The sequence below is a fragment of the Polistes dominula genome, unplaced genomic scaffold, assembly GCF_049000335.1.
Source record: "Polistes dominula isolate Pdom_NZ unplaced genomic scaffold, Pdom_raw_medaka contig_31, whole genome shotgun sequence".
NCBI classification, from domain to species: Eukaryota; Metazoa; Arthropoda; class Insecta; order Hymenoptera; family Vespidae; genus Polistes; species Polistes dominula.
The window spans coordinates 7,728,234-7,751,615 of NW_028300925.1; the positions used below are offsets into that span (position 1 = coordinate 7,728,234).

At 28.4% G+C, this 23,382-nt stretch overlaps 2 protein-coding genes across 21 annotated transcripts; both read right to left on the reverse strand.

The window, feature by feature from the left end:
* Positions 1-91: 91 nt before the first annotated feature.
* LOC107073901 (alaserpin) lies at positions 92-19,109 on the reverse strand. Of its 20 annotated transcripts, none has more exons than XM_089171283.1 (9): positions 18,969-19,108; positions 15,150-15,274; positions 14,875-15,054; positions 14,578-14,788; positions 14,281-14,495; positions 14,016-14,201; positions 13,795-13,933; positions 1,868-2,046; positions 259-347 (listed from the first exon to the last, which is right to left on the reverse strand). In XM_089171283.1, exons 1-8 carry the CDS (start codon positions 18,991-18,993, stop codon positions 1,895-1,897), a joined length of 1,233 nt encoding a protein of 410 aa, XP_089027409.1. In that variant the 5' UTR covers positions 18,994-19,108; the 3' UTR covers positions 259-347; positions 1,868-1,894. The 20 variants fall into 20 exon arrangements, with proteins under 20 accessions (XP_089027411.1, XP_089027409.1, XP_089027408.1 ...); XM_089171282.1 differs by lacking the exon at positions 259-347 and adding an exon at positions 1,310-1,541; XM_089171285.1 differs by lacking the exon at positions 1,868-2,046 and having other exon boundaries at positions 92-347; positions 18,969-19,109.
* LOC107072417 (uncharacterized) lies at positions 17,202-23,378 on the reverse strand. Its single transcript, XM_089171293.1, has 4 exons — positions 23,330-23,378; positions 22,949-23,196; positions 19,786-20,700; positions 17,202-17,339 (listed from the first exon to the last, which is right to left on the reverse strand). The coding sequence occupies exons 1-3, from the start codon at positions 23,376-23,378 to the stop codon at positions 20,515-20,517; spliced, it is 483 nt and encodes a 160-aa protein (XP_089027419.1). The 3' UTR covers positions 17,202-17,339; positions 19,786-20,514.
* Positions 23,379-23,382: the final 4 nt, after the last annotated feature.

Below are 23,382 nucleotides of genomic sequence, written 5' to 3' on the forward strand. Positions count from 1 at the left end.
CGTAAAAGGGAATGTAAAAAGACAAGAATGTTAAATAATACAAAAAAAATTATAATAGTATAATAGCATATGAATAATATTTCCTAGGTGATCACTTTTTTGTAAATATTTTTATTCATTTATTTCATTCATAGTATGGATTCCAATTGTTCATGTTTTTACATTTATGTAAATATTACATCAAAAATTATTAAAATGATTCAATCATTCTGTTACATGACCAGAGAATAAAGAGACAATGTTTTCGTGTTCCTCCGCTGGTATTTTTTGTATAATACTGTAGTAGAATGGACGATTAATTTCAAATTCTACAGGAACGGTCAAAGAAAACAACACAATGTTCATTTCTGCAACAGAATATTATTTGATTATGTTAAATGATACCCTAATAAAAAATAGATTTATTTCATATGAAGTATTAAATAAATAATGCGTAACTATGTACAAAAGCGTAATTTATTTATTTACGTATAATTTAATATCGAAGCATTAATAGGGAAGGTAGTTTTAATTTTATTTTATGCAACTAATTTTACGAAAATATACAATACATATACATTTGTATGTATATATGTATGTAAATACGTATTTACATATATCAATATGTAGATACATGTATATTACAAATATCAATATGTAATATATCAATATATATACATATATTATATATAGAGACAGAAATCAGTACACATAAAAGTTTGATGATGAATATCTTTTGAATGCCTAATTTAATCGCCAAAACATAAGACACCATTTTTATAGAGCAGTTGATTTCTTACAAAAATTTGTATTGTGCATTTTATAATAGTCATTTATTGTCGAGTTATAAAATTCATAAACAAAAATGAAATTTGTCTTAAAATAATCAAACTTAAATTTTCAATATCATTCAAATGGTGAGGTTTACCGAAGAAATATAAGATACCTTTTTTGTAGAGCATTAAATTTCCTACAAAATTCTTCAACAACATTTTTCAGTACAATCAATTAATAATGAGGTATGAATTTTATTCTATTGGAGTGAGAAAAAAATAAAAAATTGCGATGCGAAGGATCTTCCTATCAAAATTAAGAGCTCATATTTGGTGAGAATTTTTTTAAGGTGTCTAGCAATCCATTTTTCCGTGGCACTTGTAAAAAAAAAATAATTGATTTTTTTGACCCACCCTAATAGATATATTACTTAATTAAAATAATAAAATAATAAATATATAAACGATACACACATGATAAGGAATAACGAATACAATATAATAAGGAAGAAACGAAATAAAATGTAAATGGTTCTTTCAATAATTGACATAAGAGATAAATGCACATATATTATTTTATTATAATATTACATAATTAAATAATAACAAAATTACAGATCTTTAGTTGTAAGCATTAAATAACTGGATCAACAACATGACCTTCGAATAAACGTACTGGTCTCTCGGATTTGTTTCCATCGTTATTTACTTTGACTATAGCATAGTAAAACGGACGGTCGACGTTAAATGTAGATGTGAAGAAAATAGTCTTTTCAAGCAAGACCATTTCTGTAACAGAGCATTCAATCACTAGGGAAGTATGGAAGTTCTATTCAAATTTATTTCCCCGCAAATCTTATGTTAGTTACAATATTGACAAAAGCATGATGGAACAAAACTAACAATAAATAACAAATAAACAGTACGTATACAATACATATAAACATACATCCACACATACATAAAAAAAAGTTTTATATCATTTGTTATTACGTTAATATTGTTATTTAGTTTATTGTTAGTCTTGTTATTAAATATTAATAATGCTCATTTTATTTGGAATTTTGTAAAATAATTTTTCGTGAAAAATAATCTCGTAATTTCCATATAAGTACCTATAAGTATAATAATATATTAAAAATTCAAACTTTTGGATGGGTGATGTGTCCCTGGAATAATGGCGTGATGTTCAAATCATCTCCTTGAAATCCATGATGGACGATACTATAGTAAAATGGGTGATCGATCTTAAAATCAATAACGATCGGTAAACTCGCTAGTGCCATCGTTAATCCTGAAACAAATTCTCCATTGATACGCATTTCACAGGATAAAACATTACTTAAACAATTTGAAAGCAATAAGACGAGGAAAGAAATAAGAAACAAGAGACATGTTAATGCATTTAATTTAACGTATAAACAAAATATTAATTATTTTAATTAAGCCTCCAAATAAATGAACATTGTATTCATTTATTCTTTGATAAAACATTTCTCTACGAAGTTTCATTTTTTATAGCATTTTTTTTTATGGATTTATAATGTGACCAGTGAAAATTTCAAGTTTTATCTCAGGAGTTTGGGATTTTTCCTCATTGTTAAAAACATTTTCATAATTTTCTGGATTATTTCTGATGATTCTTAGATGGAAAGGATGATCAACAAGAAAAACTTCTCTCATTGGAGCCGATATTATTAAGCTGATTTCTGCATCTAAATATCGAACATAAGAATATACACATATTATTTTGTTTGTATTCGTCGAATAATTTTCGTATTGTTAATTAGATATATAGGAATATTGTTATTGTCACATATTATTACTGATATTTTTTTCGAACAAGAATGGATTTGTTTTCGGACAACTATTTGGATAATAAGTAGAGTTTTACACATTTTTTCCATTAATTTTTGGATCAACGTTTCCCATTTAGAATTGATCGAATCAATCATTGATATTTGTAAATATAGACACAAACATACATTATTTTTCTTGTTAGTAATGATTTATTCTGAGAAATGTATCTCATATAATATATATTAAATTAAATAGTTAAAAAGGGAAGATATTTAATCCCTTTTACATCAAAGCAGAAAACACTAATATACATTTATTAATAAGAGTATATAGCAACGTAATTGTTTAACATTAGTATATTTGGTAATGTATTATCAGAGGAGTTAGTTTTTATTCCTTGATTGATATTAGTGGATCGATCACGTGCGCGATGAACATTTCTAATCTCGTATTTGAGGAATTCTTATTCGAAATATCCTCTGCTCTAATTATTTTCACGTAGAACGGATGATCCACTATGAAAATTGGAGCCGGTGGTGGTCTTTTAAGTGAACTCGAATGTCGCGTTAGAGTACCTGCTGAGATTGTTCAGTAATTATTTATATATGTAGGATTATATTTAAAAAACATTCCATGTATAAGCATGATCGATGCTTCTTGCTTCTTTGTAACGGCAGCATGCTTAGAGAAGTCAATTTCTAAATAATAGAGTTTGATAAGAGATAGTTTGACATAGTATTATAGTAAGCGTCTGCTTATGTATTTATTGGGTTCTAGTAATATTTTGCGTGCTAATTTTACATTAAGAAGTACGATTAAGCAAGTTATTTTATGATATCAGTTAGTAAAGTAAACATGAGAATTTAACAGAAATAAGAATAAGTTGTAATAAATAATGTATACTGATCAGAGTATTGTAAACTTACGATTGTACTTTTTTTCTTTTCACTGATTTTTCATTTAATTTGTATTCAATAAGATATTATCAAAAAATATATATTTTTTTCTACGAAAGCTAACCAAATGAATTAATATCAACTGTAACTGTTTAAAACTAATATATTTGGTAATGCATTACCCATTAGTTTTTAACTCATACTGACTTATACTGTCAGATCAACCACGTGCGAGGTGAATAGTTCTAATTTATCAGATGATAAATCTGATAATTCTGCGAATGAGGACTCCTCATATGATGAGTCCTCATTCGTAGAAGAGACTTTTTGATCATTTTCACGTGAAAAGGACGATCAACGTTGAAAATTGGTGGTAGTACTGGTTGTAGTGGGTACGAACGAGAACCGAAGCGAATAAAACCTGCTAGAATTGTTCATTAATTACTATATAGTCTCACATCTAACAATATTCCACATATAAACATCGATTCAAGTAGCTCTTTTTCTAGCAACAACATACTGAAAAAATTATTTTATAATCTGATGCCTTCAAACTAATAGATTATGATAAAACATAAATTAATATAATATGATGATAAGTGTCTACTTATGTGTTTATTAGTGTCAAGTGATATTTTTCGTAAAAAAGTTCGATTAGGTAAATTTTTTTATAATATAAGAAAGAACTATCAACTTTTGCATTTTTAATGGCATGAATCATTAATTTATAATAATAAATATGTTCGCAAAAATATATCATTTTATCGCCTGTAAAGATTTATTTTCTGTGATTTTTCAAATTATTATATAATTTATTGAATGGACATTTCTAAACAGGAAAATTTATTTCCTTTTACAGAAAAGCGTTAAATGCAACTATAAATTTTTGATAAGAATCAGCTACAACGTTACTGTTTAATATTAATTTATATTTTGCAATGCTTTATCTAAAAAATCAGTATTTATTTTTGGGCATCATCTGAAGGATCAACCACGTGTGCGGTAAACATTTCTAATTTCCCATTTGAGGGCTCGTTATTGGAGAGATTCTCAGTTCTAATGATTTTCACGTGGAAAGGACGATCAACCTTGAAAATTGGTGGTGGTTGTGGTGGTCTGTCGACCCAAGTTGAATATGGGGCTATAATAACAGCTGTAAAAATTTTTCAATAATTACTATTTAGTTAGTAAATATCCTCGATTCAATTAGCACCTTTGCTAGCTGCAGTATGCTTACAGAATTAATTTTTTAGCTGATGCGTTGAAATTTATTAATCGATTAAACAAGTTTTTTTTATGATATAAGTTAGTAACGTAAACGTAGCAATTTTACATGAGTATGTATAATTAGTAATAAATACAATATACTGATCAGAATATTGTAGAATTAGGATTGTGCTTGATTCTTTTCACTGATTTCTCTTTTAATTTGTATTTATTTCCTTCTACAGAAAAGCGTTAAATGCAACCATAAATTTCTGATAAGAATTTACTACAACGTTACTGCTTAATATTAATATATATTTTGCAATCCTTTATCAGAGGAATCAGTTTTTATTTTTGGGCATCATCTGAGGGACCAACTATGTGTGCGGTAAACATTTCTAATTTCCCATTTGAGGGCTCGTTATTGGAGAGATTCTCAATTCTAATGATTTTCACGTGGAAGGGTCGATCAGCCTTGAAAATTGGTGGTGGTGGTGGTGGTTCACTGAACGAAGACTCTATTGCAAATATAATACCTGTCAAAATTGTTCAATAATTACTATTTAGTCCTTTAGTACAAATATCCGCGATTCAATTAGCTCTTTTTACTTGCTACAATATGCTGGCAGAATTTATTTATAAGCTGAGGCGTTTAATCTAATAAACTATGATAAAACATTATTTAACATAGTGTGATGGAAAACGTCTGCCTATGTATCAATTAAAGTTATGTGACATTTTTTGTACAAATTATATGTTAAGAAATTCGATTAGGCAAGTTTTTTTTTATCACATAAGTTAGTAGCGTAAATGTAGCAGTTGTACATGAATACGAATAATTACAAATAAATACTGTATTATGATTGGAGTATTCTAGATTTAGGATTGCGCTTTTCTCCATTTTTTATTTTTGGTTTTTAGCTGTTATTTTAAAGTTATTAGTAATAATAAACATTAAAAAAAACGAAGCTTTTTGAAATTAATATGGTTTGAAACTAATATGTTTGGAAATGCATTTCAAGAACGTGTTTTTAATAATTGGTCTTGATAGATCAACAACGTGCGCGGTGAATATTTCTAATTTCACATTCGAGGAATTCTTCTTCAGAGAATTCTGACTTCTAATGATTTTCACGTTGAAGGGAAGATCAACGTTGAAAATTGGTGGTAGTACTAGTTGTGGAAGAGAACCGAAGACCATAAGACCTGCTAAAATTGTTCATTAATTACTATATAGTCTCACATCTAACAATATTCCACATATAAACATCGATTCAAGTAGCTCTTTTTCTAGCAACAACATACTGAAAAAATTATTTTATAATCTGATGCCTTCAAACTAATAGATTATGATAAAACATAAATTAATATAATATGATGATAAGTGTCTACTTATGTGTTTATTAGTGTCAAGTGATATTTTTCGTAAAAAAGTTCGATTAGGTAAATTTTTTTATAATATAAGAAAGAACTATCAACTTTTGCATTTTTAATGGCATGAATCATTAATTTATAATAATAAATATGTTCGCAAAAATATATCATTTTATCGCCTGTAAAGATTTATTTTCTGTGATTTTTCAAATTATTATATAATTTATTGAATGGACATTTCTAAACAGGAAAATTTATTTCCTTTTACAGAAAAGCGTTAAAAGCAACTATAAATTTATGATAAGAATCTACTACAAAACTAATGCTTAATATCAAAGGAATCAGTATTTATTTTTGGGCATCATCTGAAGGATCAACCACATGTGCGGTAAACATTTCTAATTTCCCATTTGAGGGCTCGTTATTGGAGAAATTCTCAGTTCTAATGATTTTCACGTGGAAAGGACGATCAACCTTGAAAATTGGTGGTGGTGGTGGTTCGTTTAACAAAGCTGAAGCTGGGGCTATAATAATAGCTGTAAAAATTGTTCAATAATTACTATTTAGTCCAATCCCTAACAACCTTCCATGTATAAATATCCTCAATTAAATTAGTATCTTTGCTAGTTGCAGTATGCTTACAGAATTAATTGTTTAGCTGATGCGTTGAAATTTATGAATCGATTAAGTAAGATTTTTTTTATGATAAAGGTTAGTAACGTAAACGTAGCAATTTTACATGAATACGTATAATTAGTAAGAAATACTATTTACTTATCAGAATCTTATTTAATTTGTATTTAATAAAATATTTTCAAAGGAAAATTTATTTCCTTTTACAGAAAAGCGTTAAATGTAACTATAAATTTATGATAAGAATCTACTACAAAACTAATGCTTAATATCAAAGGAATCAGTATTTATTTTTGGGCATCATCTGAAGGATCAACCACGTGTGCGGTAAACATTTCTAATTTCCCATTTGAGGGCTCGTTATTGGAGAGATTCTCAGTTCTAATGATTTTCACGTGGAAAGGACGATCAACCTTGAAAATTGGTGGTGGTGGTGGTGGTGCAGTATACGAAGTCGCTACTGCAAATATAACAGCTGTAAAAATTGTTCAATAATTACTATTTACTCCAATCTATAACAACATTCAATGTATAAATATCCCTCGATTCAATTAGCATCTTTGCTAGCGGCAGTTAGTAACGTAAACGTAGCAATTTTACACGAATACGCAGAATTAATAATAAATACTGTATACTGATCAGAATATTGTAGAGTTAGGATTGTGCTTTATTCTTTTCACTGATTTCTCTTTTTATTTGTATTTATTTCTTTTTACAGAAAAGCATTAAATGCAACTATAAATTTATAAGAATCTACTACAACGTTACTGCCTAATACTAATATTTATTTGGCAATGCTTTATCAAAGGAATCAGTTTTTATTCTTGGGTATCATCTGTGGGATCAGCTACGTGTGCAGTAAATATTTCTAATTTCCCATTTGTGGGCTCGTTATTGGATAGATTCTCAGTTCTAATGATTTTCACGTAGAAGGGACGATCAACCTTGAAAATTGGTGGCGGTGGTGGTCCGTTCAACAAAGCTGAATATCCAGCTAAAATAATTTCTGTTAAAATTTTTCAATAATTACTATCTAGTCCAATATCTCAAATCATTCAATGTAAAAATATCCTCGATTAAATTAGCACCTTTGCTAGCAGCAATTAGTAATGTAAGTTAGTAACGTTAACGTAGCAATTTTACATTATCATCATCATTATCATCATCACGGTAGCGGGTAGATACTCATCTATGATCCCGATAGGTGACAGATCTACTTCAGGCGCCCCTGCCTGCGCGAGCCTTGGTTTATTTTCTAAGACCATACAGGGGAAACCATTGTCCTATCCCCATTTCCTTTCCAACCCCCCTTCCTGTACCTTCAAATATCCTAATCCACTCGTCAACCCGTCTGACCAGCTTGGCGATTTATGGTCATTTTTCCCTAACAAGTTTTTGAAATGAGTTTTACAACAAACGGAATTGGTCCCCAGGTGGGTAGGAAATACTGTATACTGATCAGAATATTGTTGATTTAGGATTGTGCTTTATTCTTTTGACTGATTTCTTATTTAATTTATATTTAATACTATATTTTCAAAAGAAATATTTATTTTCTTTTACAGCAGATCGAACAAAATCAATTAATAAGAATAATAATAATCGAAAACAGTTTAACTGTTTAAAACTAATATATTTGGTAATGCATTACCAGTTAGTTTTTAACTCATTCTGACTTATACTGTCGGATCAATCACGTGGACGGTGAACATTTCTAATTTATCATCTGAGGAGTCCTTATTCGCAGAATTCTGAGTTTTAATTATTTTCACGTGGAAGGGACGATCAACGTTGAATGTTGGTGGTGGTGTTGGATTGATAATGGCACTCGTAAGTGAAATTATAACACCTGTTAACGAAATTGTTCAGTAATTTATATTAATTCCTATTTTTAATAATACTCCATATGCGAATATGCCCGATTCTTGTGAATCCTTTTATAATAGTTGCAAGCATAGGCAAGTTAGTATATGTATACTTGATCTCATCATGATAGATCTTCATTAGACACCATGTAAGATCGTATTATAATTATTATTTTCACTCATATGTTCATCACTACTAACTTATATATGTTTTATAAATTTCACTAAAAAAAATCGCACGTTATTAACGTTTGGTTCGAGTTAGTGACGTAAGCGTTGCAGTTTTACAGGTATACGAATAATTAATAAGAAATATTGTCTCATGATCGGAGTTTTGGAAAATTAGGATTGCATTTTCTTTTTTTTTTTGTTTTTATTTTGAAGTTCCCAATTAGACTAGTTCGATCATTTTATTCAGCTTTAACGTGTTTCCCTCAATCTTAATACAAAAAGCCTCGACAAATAAAGTGTTCGAGTTTTGAATAGCGAATGAAATAAAATGTTTATTTTTTTCCTTGGTTAGGTTTGGTCATTGTACCCACGAAGAGAGAGAAATTGTCTTTTGTCGATCTAATTTCATAGTGAAAAGGCCTGTCCGCCCTAAAGTATGTCCTCATTGGAGGAGGAAAGGGTCTGCCCGGTTTGATTATACCACCTAAAATAGCATTGTTAGTCAAAGCATGCTTGAAAATCGAGACACTTTTATAAATTTTTCGATGACAATAAGTCTCTAAAAATTAGACATACAAATTCGAAGCATGTCGAATAAAAAAAAAAGAAATTAATTCTTGCCTAAATATCTAAAGAATACGATTTTTGTGTAACCGTAAAACTTAGTCTTAACAATATCAATTTAGTATAAATTGTTAAAATGTTAGAATATTTTTCGTCGTTCAATTTGTTGTTATTTAACGATAAATGGAAAAGAAAAATGAATATTAAATAAATAGAATTTTGATAGGATTTTTCAATGTTGAGTTCAGTGTAAAGGTTTGTGTTAAAATTGTGAGTCATAATTCATAAATGGATATTATTAATTATTGAATTAGTAGATATGATAAATGTGGTTAATGATTGTTAGTTAAGTAATTTATTGTTTTGTTTACTCTTCGTCATTTTTTTTTTAAAACAAGTTGATACTTTGAAAATTTGCCGTTTAATTACAGCCGATAAAAATGATTGAACAAATGCCTTATGTTCTTATAGCGTTGGTACAGCTACGATTCCAGTGAACGCAGAAACATTTTTGTGTCTTAGCGTGAAATGGAATGGTCTATCTGCGATAAATCTGTTTCTAGTAACTGAGCCAGATATTCCTACTATAACAGTATCTATAAAAATAATTAATACAAATAATTATTCATTATTATGTTTGTAACTTTGTTAATGGTAACTAAAAGCGTACGATTTTGATCAAACATATTTCAAGGTTTATGATTACGAAGAAATATGTTTGAATATGCAAAAGCAAAGACAAGTTACCGGTTCTTTTTATAGCCCAGAGACAACGTTTCAATAACAAAGCGAAACAATCATCGAGATATTAATTATTGATTTTAAATAATATAATTAATGGATGTTAATTTAATGGTTATTTTAATGGACTAAATGTAATATAGAACGTGAAATATATATTAATTAAACGCGTATAAAAAATATGTATAATAATTCGAAGAAATGAGTGCATGAATAACGAAATGTCTATTAAATGGAATATTTTACGTAATTTTTCTAACGCGAAAAGGATAATTCTATACAATTATATATAATCGTTTATCGCGTATATACTCATATTAAGGTTTTTCAACGTGTCCCTCAAATAATAAAATATTATTTTTCTGTATTATAAATAAAAACGGTTTGTCAACTTGAACTGCATCGATCGAAGGTGTTCCTATTCTGTCTTCTAGTTCAACACCTGAAACAATATTGTCATTTTCCTAATAACTGAAGAACAAAAAGAAAAAGAAGAAGAATAATAAGGAAAAAGATCTTCGTTAAAGTCAACCGTCACCATCTACAAAGAATTTCAAAAAAAAAAAAAAAAGATTGTATTGTTTTTAATCATTTGTTTAAATAGCCGTTAAACATATCCCATTAAAACACAAACTAATTGTAGGTATTATATACTTTGTTAAGTTGCATAAATAAATTGAGAGTAAGAGAATAAAAGAAAAGCGATGGCTGTCAAATCGATTGTCAATAAATTTCAACTTCAATTGTAAGTTTAAATTATTGCCAATATTTTACAGACAACTCTTTCGAAAGGTTCTACGAAGGATTTATGAGATTTTCGGTCGCGTATGTGCACATAATATATTATAAAGTCTTTTTAGTAATGTTCAAATAGAAAATGATTTATTGATAATTAATTATTTTTCTAGGAATAATACTATCATCAATTCAGTTCATTTTTGTTAATTTTTTTTTGTTGGTTTTGTTTTTTTTTTCTTTTTTCTAATGAGCACTCGGTTTACGAACGTGAGCAGCAAACAGTTGTACGTTATTGTTCCTAATTATAGATAAGAATGGTCTCTCAGCTCTGAATTCTGATCTAGGTCCTGGACGTCCTGATTTAACGCCAATATTACCTTCTGAAAAGATATCAAATTTTTCTAACGTCTTTCCGTAAACAAAATTAAAAACCATCACCATTCATAAAAATAGAATTTTTCTTTTCGACGAGACGGCACGGCACACTATCCTTGACAAAACTAAAGAAAATTATAAACTATATACGAAAAAGCATTGACGATAACAGTATATATCAACAAAATTAATCTTAAGTTACATATTCGTTTTTTTATATCAAGCATCACAAAAAAAATACGCTACGTTACATTAAGCTAATCGACACCATAGATCGATATTACCAACGGGTTTTTACTACTACATCGTACTACATCGTAGTATTCTTTATAAATGATATTTTTTCTATGAATAGACCAAGATTTTATATCTACAGTGAAAGGATGAAAGCAGTGATAAATGGATGCAATTGTGACGACTACTAATCGAAGCATCTAATTTTAGATTCCCTCGGAAGTTTTCAACTGTAATTTTTACATATAATATTTTTCTATGACTACATGTGTCTATATCTTTCTATACATATATACATACATACATACCTCTCGTTGTCTTCGAAATAATATCTTATTCCAGTGATACACTTTTAGCAAATTTAATTAATTTAAACCTTAATTTGCTTTGTTTTGTCAATTTCATTTAAAAATGAGATCAATCATATCTCTCACATATGAAATTATTAATTTTCTATAAATTTGTATTTAAATAGATATTTTTATTTTTTACTCAAACTATTCGTCTCTTTTTTTAAACAAATTATAAAATATAAATATACAAAATGTATATGTGTGCGTGCGTGTTTGTGTGTATCTGCATATAAATAAATATATACCTCTAATGTATCGTATGAGTCTTATAAACCAATATATAAATAATACGAGATACTAAAAAGATCTTCTAAATATAAGATTTATGAAAAACGTGCTTCTTTTTTGTTTGTATTAGAAAAAAACAACGAAAAAATTTGAAAATTGATGAATCTTGATAAACTTTATAGAAGACAAAGTAATCGATAAAATATTTCTTATCCATAGATAAAATTTAAATGCGCATATTTATATAGCAACGATGATTCATTAAGAAAATATCAAAGATAGCTTCACATATAGAGCATCATGCTTGTTAAATCGATTATTCAAAAGAAAAAATACAAGAGATTCTTATAAGGCAAGTTAAAAACTTATCTATCGACTGATAAGTTCATACAAATGATGACATCCTATCTTAAGAATGGTATACACGTATGCACATTTACGAACAAATGATTTGAAATAAGAGAAAAAGAAATTACACGCCTATTTAAAAAAGAGTTTACAAAAAAATCTATGGCACGTGTATCAAATTCATATTGACTGACATAATATAAAAATGTGTAGAAGAAAAAAAAAAGAAGAAAAAAGATATGTTATGTGTAATATTTTGATTGATCGAAAAGAAGATCAACGATTACGACTTTATTCTCGCCTCGAATAAAACGATGTTTCCATATTTAATAATCGCCAAGAATGGTCTATCGACATTGAATAGAATAGGCGGCGGTGGTGACCATGAGCTTGAAAGAGGCCTGAATCTAATACCTGTTAGAATAATCAATTAAAACAGAGTATTACAGACCTGACTCATCATAACGAAATGAAATAAATAATTTTAATTGTAAGAAAAAAAGAAAACAAAAAAGAAGAAAAAGAGAGAATAAAAATCTTGTAGTTACTTATAAGTAATTTCAATAAAATTTAAAAAAAATAGAGTGTTAAATTGTTAAACAAAGTGTAAGTTGTATTTGTTATTCCCATGTAAATGATAGAAAAATATCATTAAAATTCCTAATGAATATGTACGTAATGAATATTCCTCTCGTTGTTTTATCATATTCAAACGAGACCTAAAAATTTCTAATCGTCCTTTCACGTCATCGAATCACGTTTATTACTTTTTTTTATTAATTTTTGTATGAATCTTCATTGATAAAACGTCGAGAAGACGGTGCTTTTATTCTTCGATCGAGAAAATATGAAATATTGAAGAAAAATCCTCATCGTTATCTCATGTGAGTTACTATCTGATTGTGAGAAGAGATTATAAAGTAAATGCTTAGTTTGTTTGACAAATCAAGAAATATACACAGACCTTTAAGAGTGTTAATAGCGATTGGATACAGCTGTTAATGAAAAGAAAAAAAAGAAAACAAAAGAAAACAGAAAGTGATGTGTTATTTGATATAAGAAGCACATTGAACAGATAAATGTTTTATTGCAGTAAAAAAAAATAAAGAAGCTTGAAATATGGTAAAAATTATTATCTGAACTAAAGATTAACAGTAAATAAAAAAAAAAGAATGTATAGCAGCTGAGTTTATAAACACAAGAAGAGCAAAGTACACGAAATGCAATAAATATTTAAAAATTCTGAAAAAATTCTGAGAAAGTAGAAATAACAAGCAAATGAACAAATAAGATGCATTGCTGATTTATTTTAAATAGCATAAATAAATTATTGTATTATGTAATGTTGTTAGTACGTTTCTCAGAATTATCGGAAAAAAACAAAAAATAAATAAATAAAAGAAGTGACAAAGTAATTGTTAGCATTTCATCACTGTAGCCTTTGTCTACTTATGTTTAAATAAAAATTAAAAAGCACAAAAACAGCAGGTATTTATAATAGTTGTAATGTACTTACCAGTTGCACCTGCAGCTTCGCTACCTTCTTCATTTACTTCAATGAATGCCTTCTGTACGACTTCAGAGATGTAAACACCAGTGTCGGAAATACCTTCGAAGTTAGCTTCAGATTGGCTGAAGGCCTTTCTGATTCCCATCTAAGGAAAAAAAAATTATAATGTTTTAATGATATATGTCATTTCGTGAAATGTAATGTTGATTACAGCGTTTAATACTAACGTTTTGCAGATGGTCATTGAGTTGAATAGTACTTTCGATCTTGAATTTAGGCAAGTAAACTTCAACTTCGGTCTTGTGTCCTCTCTTAAGAACTTCTTCGAGACCGTGAACTGCTAATTTCTTTTCAATTGCAGCCAATCCGTCGACTTCGTCAGGTAAGATGATGATCATGCTGAATTCGTCACCCTGAAGAAGTAACAATTCATTTATTTAAGATCTTAGTTAGTCAATAAATATAAATAACTCAAGTTGAGTATCAAATTACTTTGTATGGAAGCTCGATGAAGGAAGCTTTACATTCGGGAAGTACACCATAGTTGTACATTCCAGTTCTGTGCATGGTAGGTACATTCTTAACTTCGGTCTTACTGACGTGGAAGGGTCTATCTTGAGTCAATTTAGAATTGAACTTGTTCTTCCAGTTACCCTTGAAGTAGACAGCATTGACGAGCACCATGGCGGTTCCACCATCTAAACTATCTGCAATGAAAATAAATATACACGTAATATGAGATATGCAATAAAGGTAATAAATAATAGAAAACTAAAAATATAAACTAACCGGATTTGACGAGGTCCTTAATACGGTTTTTAGTTTGCTCCTCAACCCATTGGTTGATAGTACTTGCTGCCGCTAAGCTTTGAGAGAAGTCCAAGGATTGCGAGGTCGATAAAAATGCATCTTGAGTCAATTGTTGGAAAGTTGGTTTTACGCTGAATTTCTTGTTGACGAAAACTTTATTGGCGAGACGAAGTTCTACGTCAGTTACGGCCTGGGATGTATAATTTTGAAATGAATGATTTGGTAAATTTCATCATTTTTAAATAGAATTAAGATAAGAGATTTAATAATCCTTACATTAAGAGTTTTGATAAGACTTGAATATCCAGGTGTAGCGTCGGATTCCGGGGGAAGATGGAGAACTCTTTTCATTTCCTCTTGTGTCTCTCCGCGGGCACCATAGGCAGCCATGGAAAGAACAACGGAAGCGCTAAGAGGAGAAGTGACCAAATTGCCATGGTTTGATGATGCTACCTCCTAATAAAATTTAACATAAAATAGCCTAATTAATAATTCAATTTCAATGAAATTATAATAATAATATATCGAAATAAAGATTTATTTTTTCTTACACCGAAGAAAGACGTTGAGAAGGAGTTGGTTCCTTCAGTGACAGCCTGGACAGCCCTGTCATTATTATTAGTAGGTCCAGCCATGGCGACTACCAGGCAGGTTGCCCAAACGAATAAATTTGATACTGAAAATAAAAATAAAAAGAAAATTATTATTTGAATTATATTTCATTAATTAAACTTAAAAATATATTAAAATAAAAATTAAAAATATATTAAATTTCATTAAACGGATCGCGTTGTTAAATATTTGTAATAATTTATTGTACGTAAAAAAAATGATTTCTAATTTATTAAAACATAAGTTTATCGCAATAAATTTGTTGATTAGAGAAAATTTTTATGTAAAAATGAGAAAACATTTAACTGCGATAAATTTAAAACGAGAGGAGAAAAATTAAAAAAATAAATGGATAAAATGTAATCAAGAATACAGTTAGATGCAAAAATAAGGTCAAGATCGTTTAGTTCGAGCACGATTTTTTTTTTTTTTAATTTCGAAAGAAATTATCAATTGTACTTTCCCGTCGTTTGAACACATTAAATGATAATTAACAAGAAAGGGGTTACATAAAAAGATATATAAAAATATATTTTAACAAAACTAATTGGTAGACTATGTATAAATGTTTCTATTTGTTTTGTTATAAAATATCGATAAAAAATTTAACATTAATGAAATTGGATAAAATGATTAATTATCGTTAAATACAAATGTCTAACGAATAAATTATTATAAATTGTAGGCAGTATTAAAAAAATGTTCCATTACGATAAGCTAAAACAAATCGAAGTCAATTATAATCCTATATTTCATGTATTACATATGTACGAAGAAAAATACAGTAAAGTAAACCTATTTAATTGACACCAAATGTGTTAAACGATAATGTAGAATAAGATATGCCCGTATATATACTATTCATGTATAATATGTGTAAGTTATATACGCAAGCTATCCAATATTTCCTCAAGTCTCGTTGGAAAAACCCATTGTGTCAGTGAGAGGAGGCAAGGGGTTTAGCATAATAATTGCAGTAACTGGTAACGTATTCTTCCCTATAAGTCTAATAACTTTAAAGGAATTATTTAAATAAGTATCTAGTTATGATGTAACTATACACATACATCCATATATATATAAAAAATTATTGCTGATTTATTGATGAGATATTTCGAAAAGTATGAACGATTTAAAAGAAAAATAAATATTAAAAATGTCTTCCTATCGAACTTTATTATTTTAGATAATGGCAATCACATTATAGTTTATATTAGCTTGATTATATGTATATCTAAATGTATTATGATAACGTTAGTATATTCTATGTATATAGATGTACCCAAGAAAACATATTACATTCGTTCAAGTCATTTAGCAATGAGGAAGAATCATGTTCAAGATCACGTTCTCGTATTATGACAGTTAAATATATTTAAGTATACATATATATATGAATAATTATCTAAATTGAATGTGAAGTGAAATTAAATGATGCATAATTGATATATATTCTGAGAAATAATACATCAATGAAACTTCGATATTATTAAATGTAAAATAAAATGTAATTTAACACCCGGATATAACAGAAATAATTTGAATAAATTATAGACAACATCTATATTGATACATAGTTTATAAATAGAAAATCTTTTTAGTAATATATTGTAATCATAGAAAAATTTAGAATTAAAATGATTTTTTTTTTTAAATAACAGATGATACATTGATAAGTTCGTAAGTAATCGGCATTTGAATTTCAAAATTGATTAAAAGACAAAGTCACACACAACATTTGTTTGGGGATACATCGAAGGGTGCAATATTTAGTGATAAAAATTTGGAATAATTGAATGAAATATCTAATGTAGAAGATTCCTACTCACGTAAGTGCATCTTGATTGGTTGTGTCTGTCGTCTCGCTGTGAATGCCAAACGTTGACTAAGAAACCAGTGTTTGGTACGCGTATATAAAAGAGAATCAGCTGAGAACCTCCTCCTCCCACCCCAGGAAAGTCCCAATGACAGAATTGCGATGGAAGAACTACGTAACGATTAAACACGATGGACAACACCGATCTTAAGTTACAACTAACCAATCACGTTGCTCGAACGATCACAAGCAAAAAGATAAGCGCGCTGAGCATAATCTCTTTTGAATTCGTAAATTCAATTGACACTCGACCCTGAAACGGAGAACATGAGTAGGAGTTACCACAAACTGTGGTTAGGTACAAAGATCAAATTAAAGGAGAAATCTACGAAATTATTTTGGGGTTCCTTGTTTATTGAAAAAAAAAAGAAAATCCCCGAAAATTATAAATTGTCGAAAAAAAACAATCGATCGATCGATTTGATAAAACACTTGTAATGGAATTTCATTCAAACGGATGTAGTAATTCTAACGATTTATCAATTTGAATGATAATGATTTGAATGATAATGACGTTTATATTTAAAAAAAAAAAAAAAGTAAAAATAATGGTTCTTTATTTTCTCAGATAAATAATTTGTTGGAAAATTGTTTTAAAAATTATTCAACGATAATGATTAACGTTACAACGATTAATAATATATCGTAATGGAGATATGACGTCAATGGATTATTTCTCTGACAAATTTCTTTTCTAATTCTAATTTTTTCTATTCATCTTTTTTATCATTTGTATCTTCTTTTATTCTTTATATCGAAGTTAATTCAGTAATTCTTACGAGAGAGATAAATATTTAAAAATAGTTTTTTATTACATTTTGTATATTATTTGTTAATATAATAAGTCGATAAGATTAACATAAAAGATACGAATAAATTGAAGATTTGATAAATTTGACTTCTTTTTCGACAAAATCTGTATTTCTTAATCGTAATCTCTTTATCGTAAAACATTTTTTTATTTTACAAGTTACAAATACTATAAATAAATTAACACGTAAAAAGCAATAAATTAAAAAATATCATCGATGCGTATGATTATATCTTCGTAAAGTTAAAAGAATAAGATAGATGATCTATCTAGACAAGACTTGCGTGGATGATAAAATAGATGCTTGTCATTTAATCGATTTTGTTTGTCTAAGTACGTACAACTATCCATATTGAGAGAAAGAAAGAGAAAGAAAGAAATAAAGACAGACAAATCAAAATTTGTTTATTTCAAAAAATTTCCATCGATTCTAATCTGATATAGAAAAGAAAACATGTTTTAAGTAAAAAAACATTGTATAACGATGATCTTTTCGTTCTCGTTAGATAATATCTCGAACGATTATAGATATTTAGAAAAAAAAGAATAAAAATAATATATAAAAATTCTTAACGAAAAAAAAACAAAAATGGAAAAACAAAAATCAAAAGTAGTTACGAATAAGGGTATACAGTGATTGGTATACAACTAGATAAACGTAGTTCTTGACTGATGATGAATAGTTGCAGTAAAAAGACGACCTGGTTGATAATCTAAATAAAATGACCATGAACGTTGTATGAACATATAAAAATCGATAGAGATCTGGGTAAAAAATACAGGTAGTCATATTGGTCCATTATACAAATATGGAGAAGAATTCGTCCATGACCTTGAAATGGTCCCCCACCCATTTAGATTCCTTCTTACCAATACCACCACTCTTGTCCACTCTTGTGGATAGAATTATACAATTATAACCAACGCCCATATCATATTTTAACACATATTTAACACATCGCCCATGCGATGAATCGTACAAAATCATTCCATGAAATAATGATATTTCTTTTCTCATAGAGAACCATTCATTTGAATTTGTAAAACAGCCATAAAATAAAACATATTTACCAATATAGTGGATCAATGGGGACATCAAATTTTTTCTTCAATTGTCATATAATCGATTGATATCAATGAAGACACAAGGATTTGTTACCTTCGATTAATAAAAACTCACTCGTTGACAATCTCTATACGAATAGTTAAAGATTGTCAAATCGACAACACATCTATAACGTCGCTGGTATCGTTTTCTTGATTTGAGTCAATATGCATAAAGCGGGGAATTTAAAAAGTCGATAGAACATCCTTAAAACTAACTACCTGTTAAATAATTTCCAATTTGAAACACTAAAGTAAAGTTACGTTTTCGGTAAATGATTATAGGTCAAAAAAGAAAATTTATTTATTCATTATATGATATTATTTAGCAGTTTATGAAAAGAAAAAATAAAGGAAATAAATAAGAAATTTTGTAGAAATATTTAAAAAAGAAAAGTGTAAAACATGTATTTACACTAATACGCATATTTTTACACATTTTTACATATTTTTCTTTGAATTTCTTCATCGAATTGATAAGAAAAGATTATAAACTTCCACAACGTTCTACACTTTGTAATAAAGATTTAGATTTTTCGGAAACATTACCATATCCATATCCGTAGATCTAAATCTCGATAAGGAATTGGAATCAAGTGTTTTTTTCTGATTTTCACGAGATTTCTTTCTTTCTCTTTTTTACACAATGCTCGTAGATAGATATAATATAATACAAATTAATCTAATTGCGTCACACTTTTTCTTCGCGAGATATAAAAATTTCAATGCGATCGAATTTGTCGATAATTATTTCGATTGATTGCGAGCATTAAATAAAACTTACCTACAAAAAGAAAGATTCACTGTGTTTCAGGTTTTTAAATCGTATACACGGGCGTATAACACGCACAAAACTGACTGGAAAATGAAACGAACCGGTTGACGCATAGTCTTCGATAAGATTATTTGTTGGAAGGTATTTCAATCCAACCAAAATAAATACCTAAATTTAACTTACTTCGTTGTCCGTTGTTCGACGTAAAATCATATTTTCGATGGTTTCTAATTATTAGAAATGTAGCTAGCATGTACGTATTATTATACTTTCTTATTAGAATTCTGATCATTTCCAATAATAAAATATTATTACTATCGAAAAAAAAAATAACTAAGAGCTCAACTACAAAATACAGTCCTAGTAATCTCATCAAGTCTTAGTCAAATCTTATCTCGTATAATATGATAATCCAGATAAATATTACATCAGAAATAATATTCTATTACATAAAGTATGAATTGATTCAATGAATATTAAAAGCTTAATACAATTTTTAATAACAAAGAAATTGTATCTAACGAAATAGAAAAGCAATGGTACCATAATACCGATTTTTCCTATTAAATCCCTACGAATTGTGCAATTCCTCGAATTAGTAAAAATGTCGGATATTATAATTATTATTAATATCGCTGTAAAAATATAATAATTATGAAGAAAACATGTTAAAATATTATATTTGTATATACGAAAGTACCGTTTAAATTAAAAAATGTGTAATATATTATTTTTCTATCAAGCCTTTTCAAAATGTCTCGGTGGAAAGGTACCCCTTCGAAATTGTTCTCTGTGATCGCAACATTTATCGTTAGGATATCCCTTTTTACATAGATCACAACCACAAGTAGGTTCTCGAGGTTCTTCGTGATAAGGTGGACAAGGAGCAGGTTTCGGTTCGCAACAACAAGGTGCGCAAGGATCCTGTTGTAAAATAAGATGATCAAAGAAGATTTATTTTAAGATTAAACTAACCGATAATTTATGTATATCTACTCATACCATCACCTATTGAATGACCGGTCTTAAATCAAGTTCTGACTCAAATAATGTATAAAGTAATTTATAGATAATAAGAAAATAATATTTATAATTATAATTAATATAATAAATGAAGAATAAAAATATAATAACATTAAATACAGAATTTTAATTGAAAACCGGTCGTGACATGTTAAAATAATGATTCTTAAGGGGGTATTCTGGTTTAAAAATTTGAAAAAATCGATTTTTTTTCATATTTTCAAGGCTTAACCTTTTAGGAATATATTCATAAAAGGATTTTTCAAAATTCAAATTATTTTCTGAGATATAGCTGTTTTAGTGACGCGGTATCCTGTATCCTACCCTTACTACGCGAAACTTTGAACGTGTTTTTCTCGAAACTACTTTTTTCGAGGTGGTTGACATGATATCTCAAGTTCTACTCGACCGATTTCTTTAAGGTAGTACCCCCTGTGTCGAATTAAAAAAATCGAATTTATTTTTTTTACATATTTCGTAAGAAAAACATTTTAAAAATATGCTTAGAAAATTTCAGACCGATATTCAAAGTATTCTCAAAGTTATAACCGAAAGTATGGAGCGCGCCGTAGTGTGTATAACTCAGAACGCCTCTATTTTGTTGCCTCTATTTACTCTCTGTTAGGTAATGTGTTGTTGATAAGCAAATTTTCGAATAAAATAATTGATGTGATAGTAAAATCAAGCATATGTAAAGCATGTCAGTATTTAGCAACAAAAAACCCCATCGAAGCTGAGAGTTTATCTAAAGATCACAAAAATGAATGCACAGCAAATCACGAGGGTAGCAGTGACAAAATGGAGGTCGACAGTGTTTCTGAAATGTTCAAGCGTTCTGAGAAGCGTTATGGTTTGAAATACGTTAAATACATCGGTCAAACAGCCAGAAACTACGTCGACACCGTTGATAATGCTCGTATTTTGAGAGCGAAAAATCTACAGAAGCCTACTCTAAAGAGGCCAAAACCTACGTAGGGTTCTCAAAGCTGTTTAAAATGATAATTATGAGGAAGCTGAAGGACTACTGTATGCATCAGGCATAGCAGAATAATGTTAGTATAATTTTTTTATAAAAAAATCTGTTCTCAAAACTTTAAACGCGTTTTTCTCGAAACTACATTTTTGAAATTTTGCGAAAGCACTCACTAAATCTATAGAACCGATTAGGCTAAAATTTTTACAAGTTATTCTTTACACATATTCTGATGACTGGAACCTCAAAAATCTTTAACTTTTTAATAATAAATATATATTTTTAAATAATTAAAGGTAAGAAACAGCACCGATTTTGAAAATTTTTTTTCACACGTCCGTCATTTTGTTTTTATTTGAAAAAATATACATATTGTTGGTATCATGTCTATAATTAAGCCTAAAGAATAATAAGTATTTTTAGTTTTTTTGTTTCAGACGTCTACAAAGGCTCTGTGCTTCCGCAAATTGAATTGGGGGACTCTAATTTGACGTTAAAAAAAAGGGACAAATATTGTCCAAATTAGGTTAAAAAAATTTTTTTGTATAGTTTAAGATACTGATAGAAACATATTAAAATTTCAAAACGATCGTATTTTGTTTTCCTATTCAAAAAAATTCATGAAAAAGCATTAAAATTTCGGTCTGCGCAGGGGGGTACTACCTTAAAATTTGGTGAGAATCTTCTTTATACATCTCTCTATTGGGTGACCTTTGGATTTTGAATAATTTTAATTTTTAATATTTAAAAAAATTTTGAGGTCAAAAAAAAGAGTAAAAAAAAATTTTTGTTTCATATCGACGCCATTTCGTGCATTTTTTTTTTGACTAAGGGTTACCCGATAGCGACATCTTTACTGATTAAGAATTTTCCAAATTTTTGTGTTTCAGATCATTACAAGGATTGGAATCACGTCAACCAGAGTGCACCGTTTTTTTTGTAGCCACCACTTCACCGGCCTGTATTTTTACAAATTTTTTATTTTTTTTCACGAGTTTTTTTGTATTCTTAAAATGTTAATAAACATCATATAAAAAAAATGGATACTAAAAATGTTTTTCATTTTTTTTTATCTTAGTTTGAAAAATGCCTAAAATTTAGGCTTCTATACCAGAATACCCCCCTTAATATTATATAAATAATTATCGTTGATAGCTAAATCATCTAATCGTTAACCTGCATTTTAATGAAACAACAAGATGTCATTTCACTAGGTGCTTTGTACTCCCATAACTTTTCATCTGAATTTTTAGATTTGTCTTGGTCTTTTAAATCGGTACTTTCATCGGTTTGTGGAGCTGAACGATAATCGGGTTTAATATCGCTTTCTTTTTCGGGTATAATTAATTGGCTTTCAGACTTTTTTCTTCTCCAAGGACACGCTGATTCTATTTTTTGTACAGTCCATTTAACACCTCCGTTTACTAACAATTATCAATAAAATAAGAAATAATGATTATGTATATAATTATAATAAATAATAATATTTAATAATAAAAAAATTAATAAAATTAAAGGAAAAAATATGAAACGTGCTCTATGAATTGTACTTTTTACCAGTATTAAACATTCGATCAAAAATATGTGAATGTGAATCATCTTCCATATTT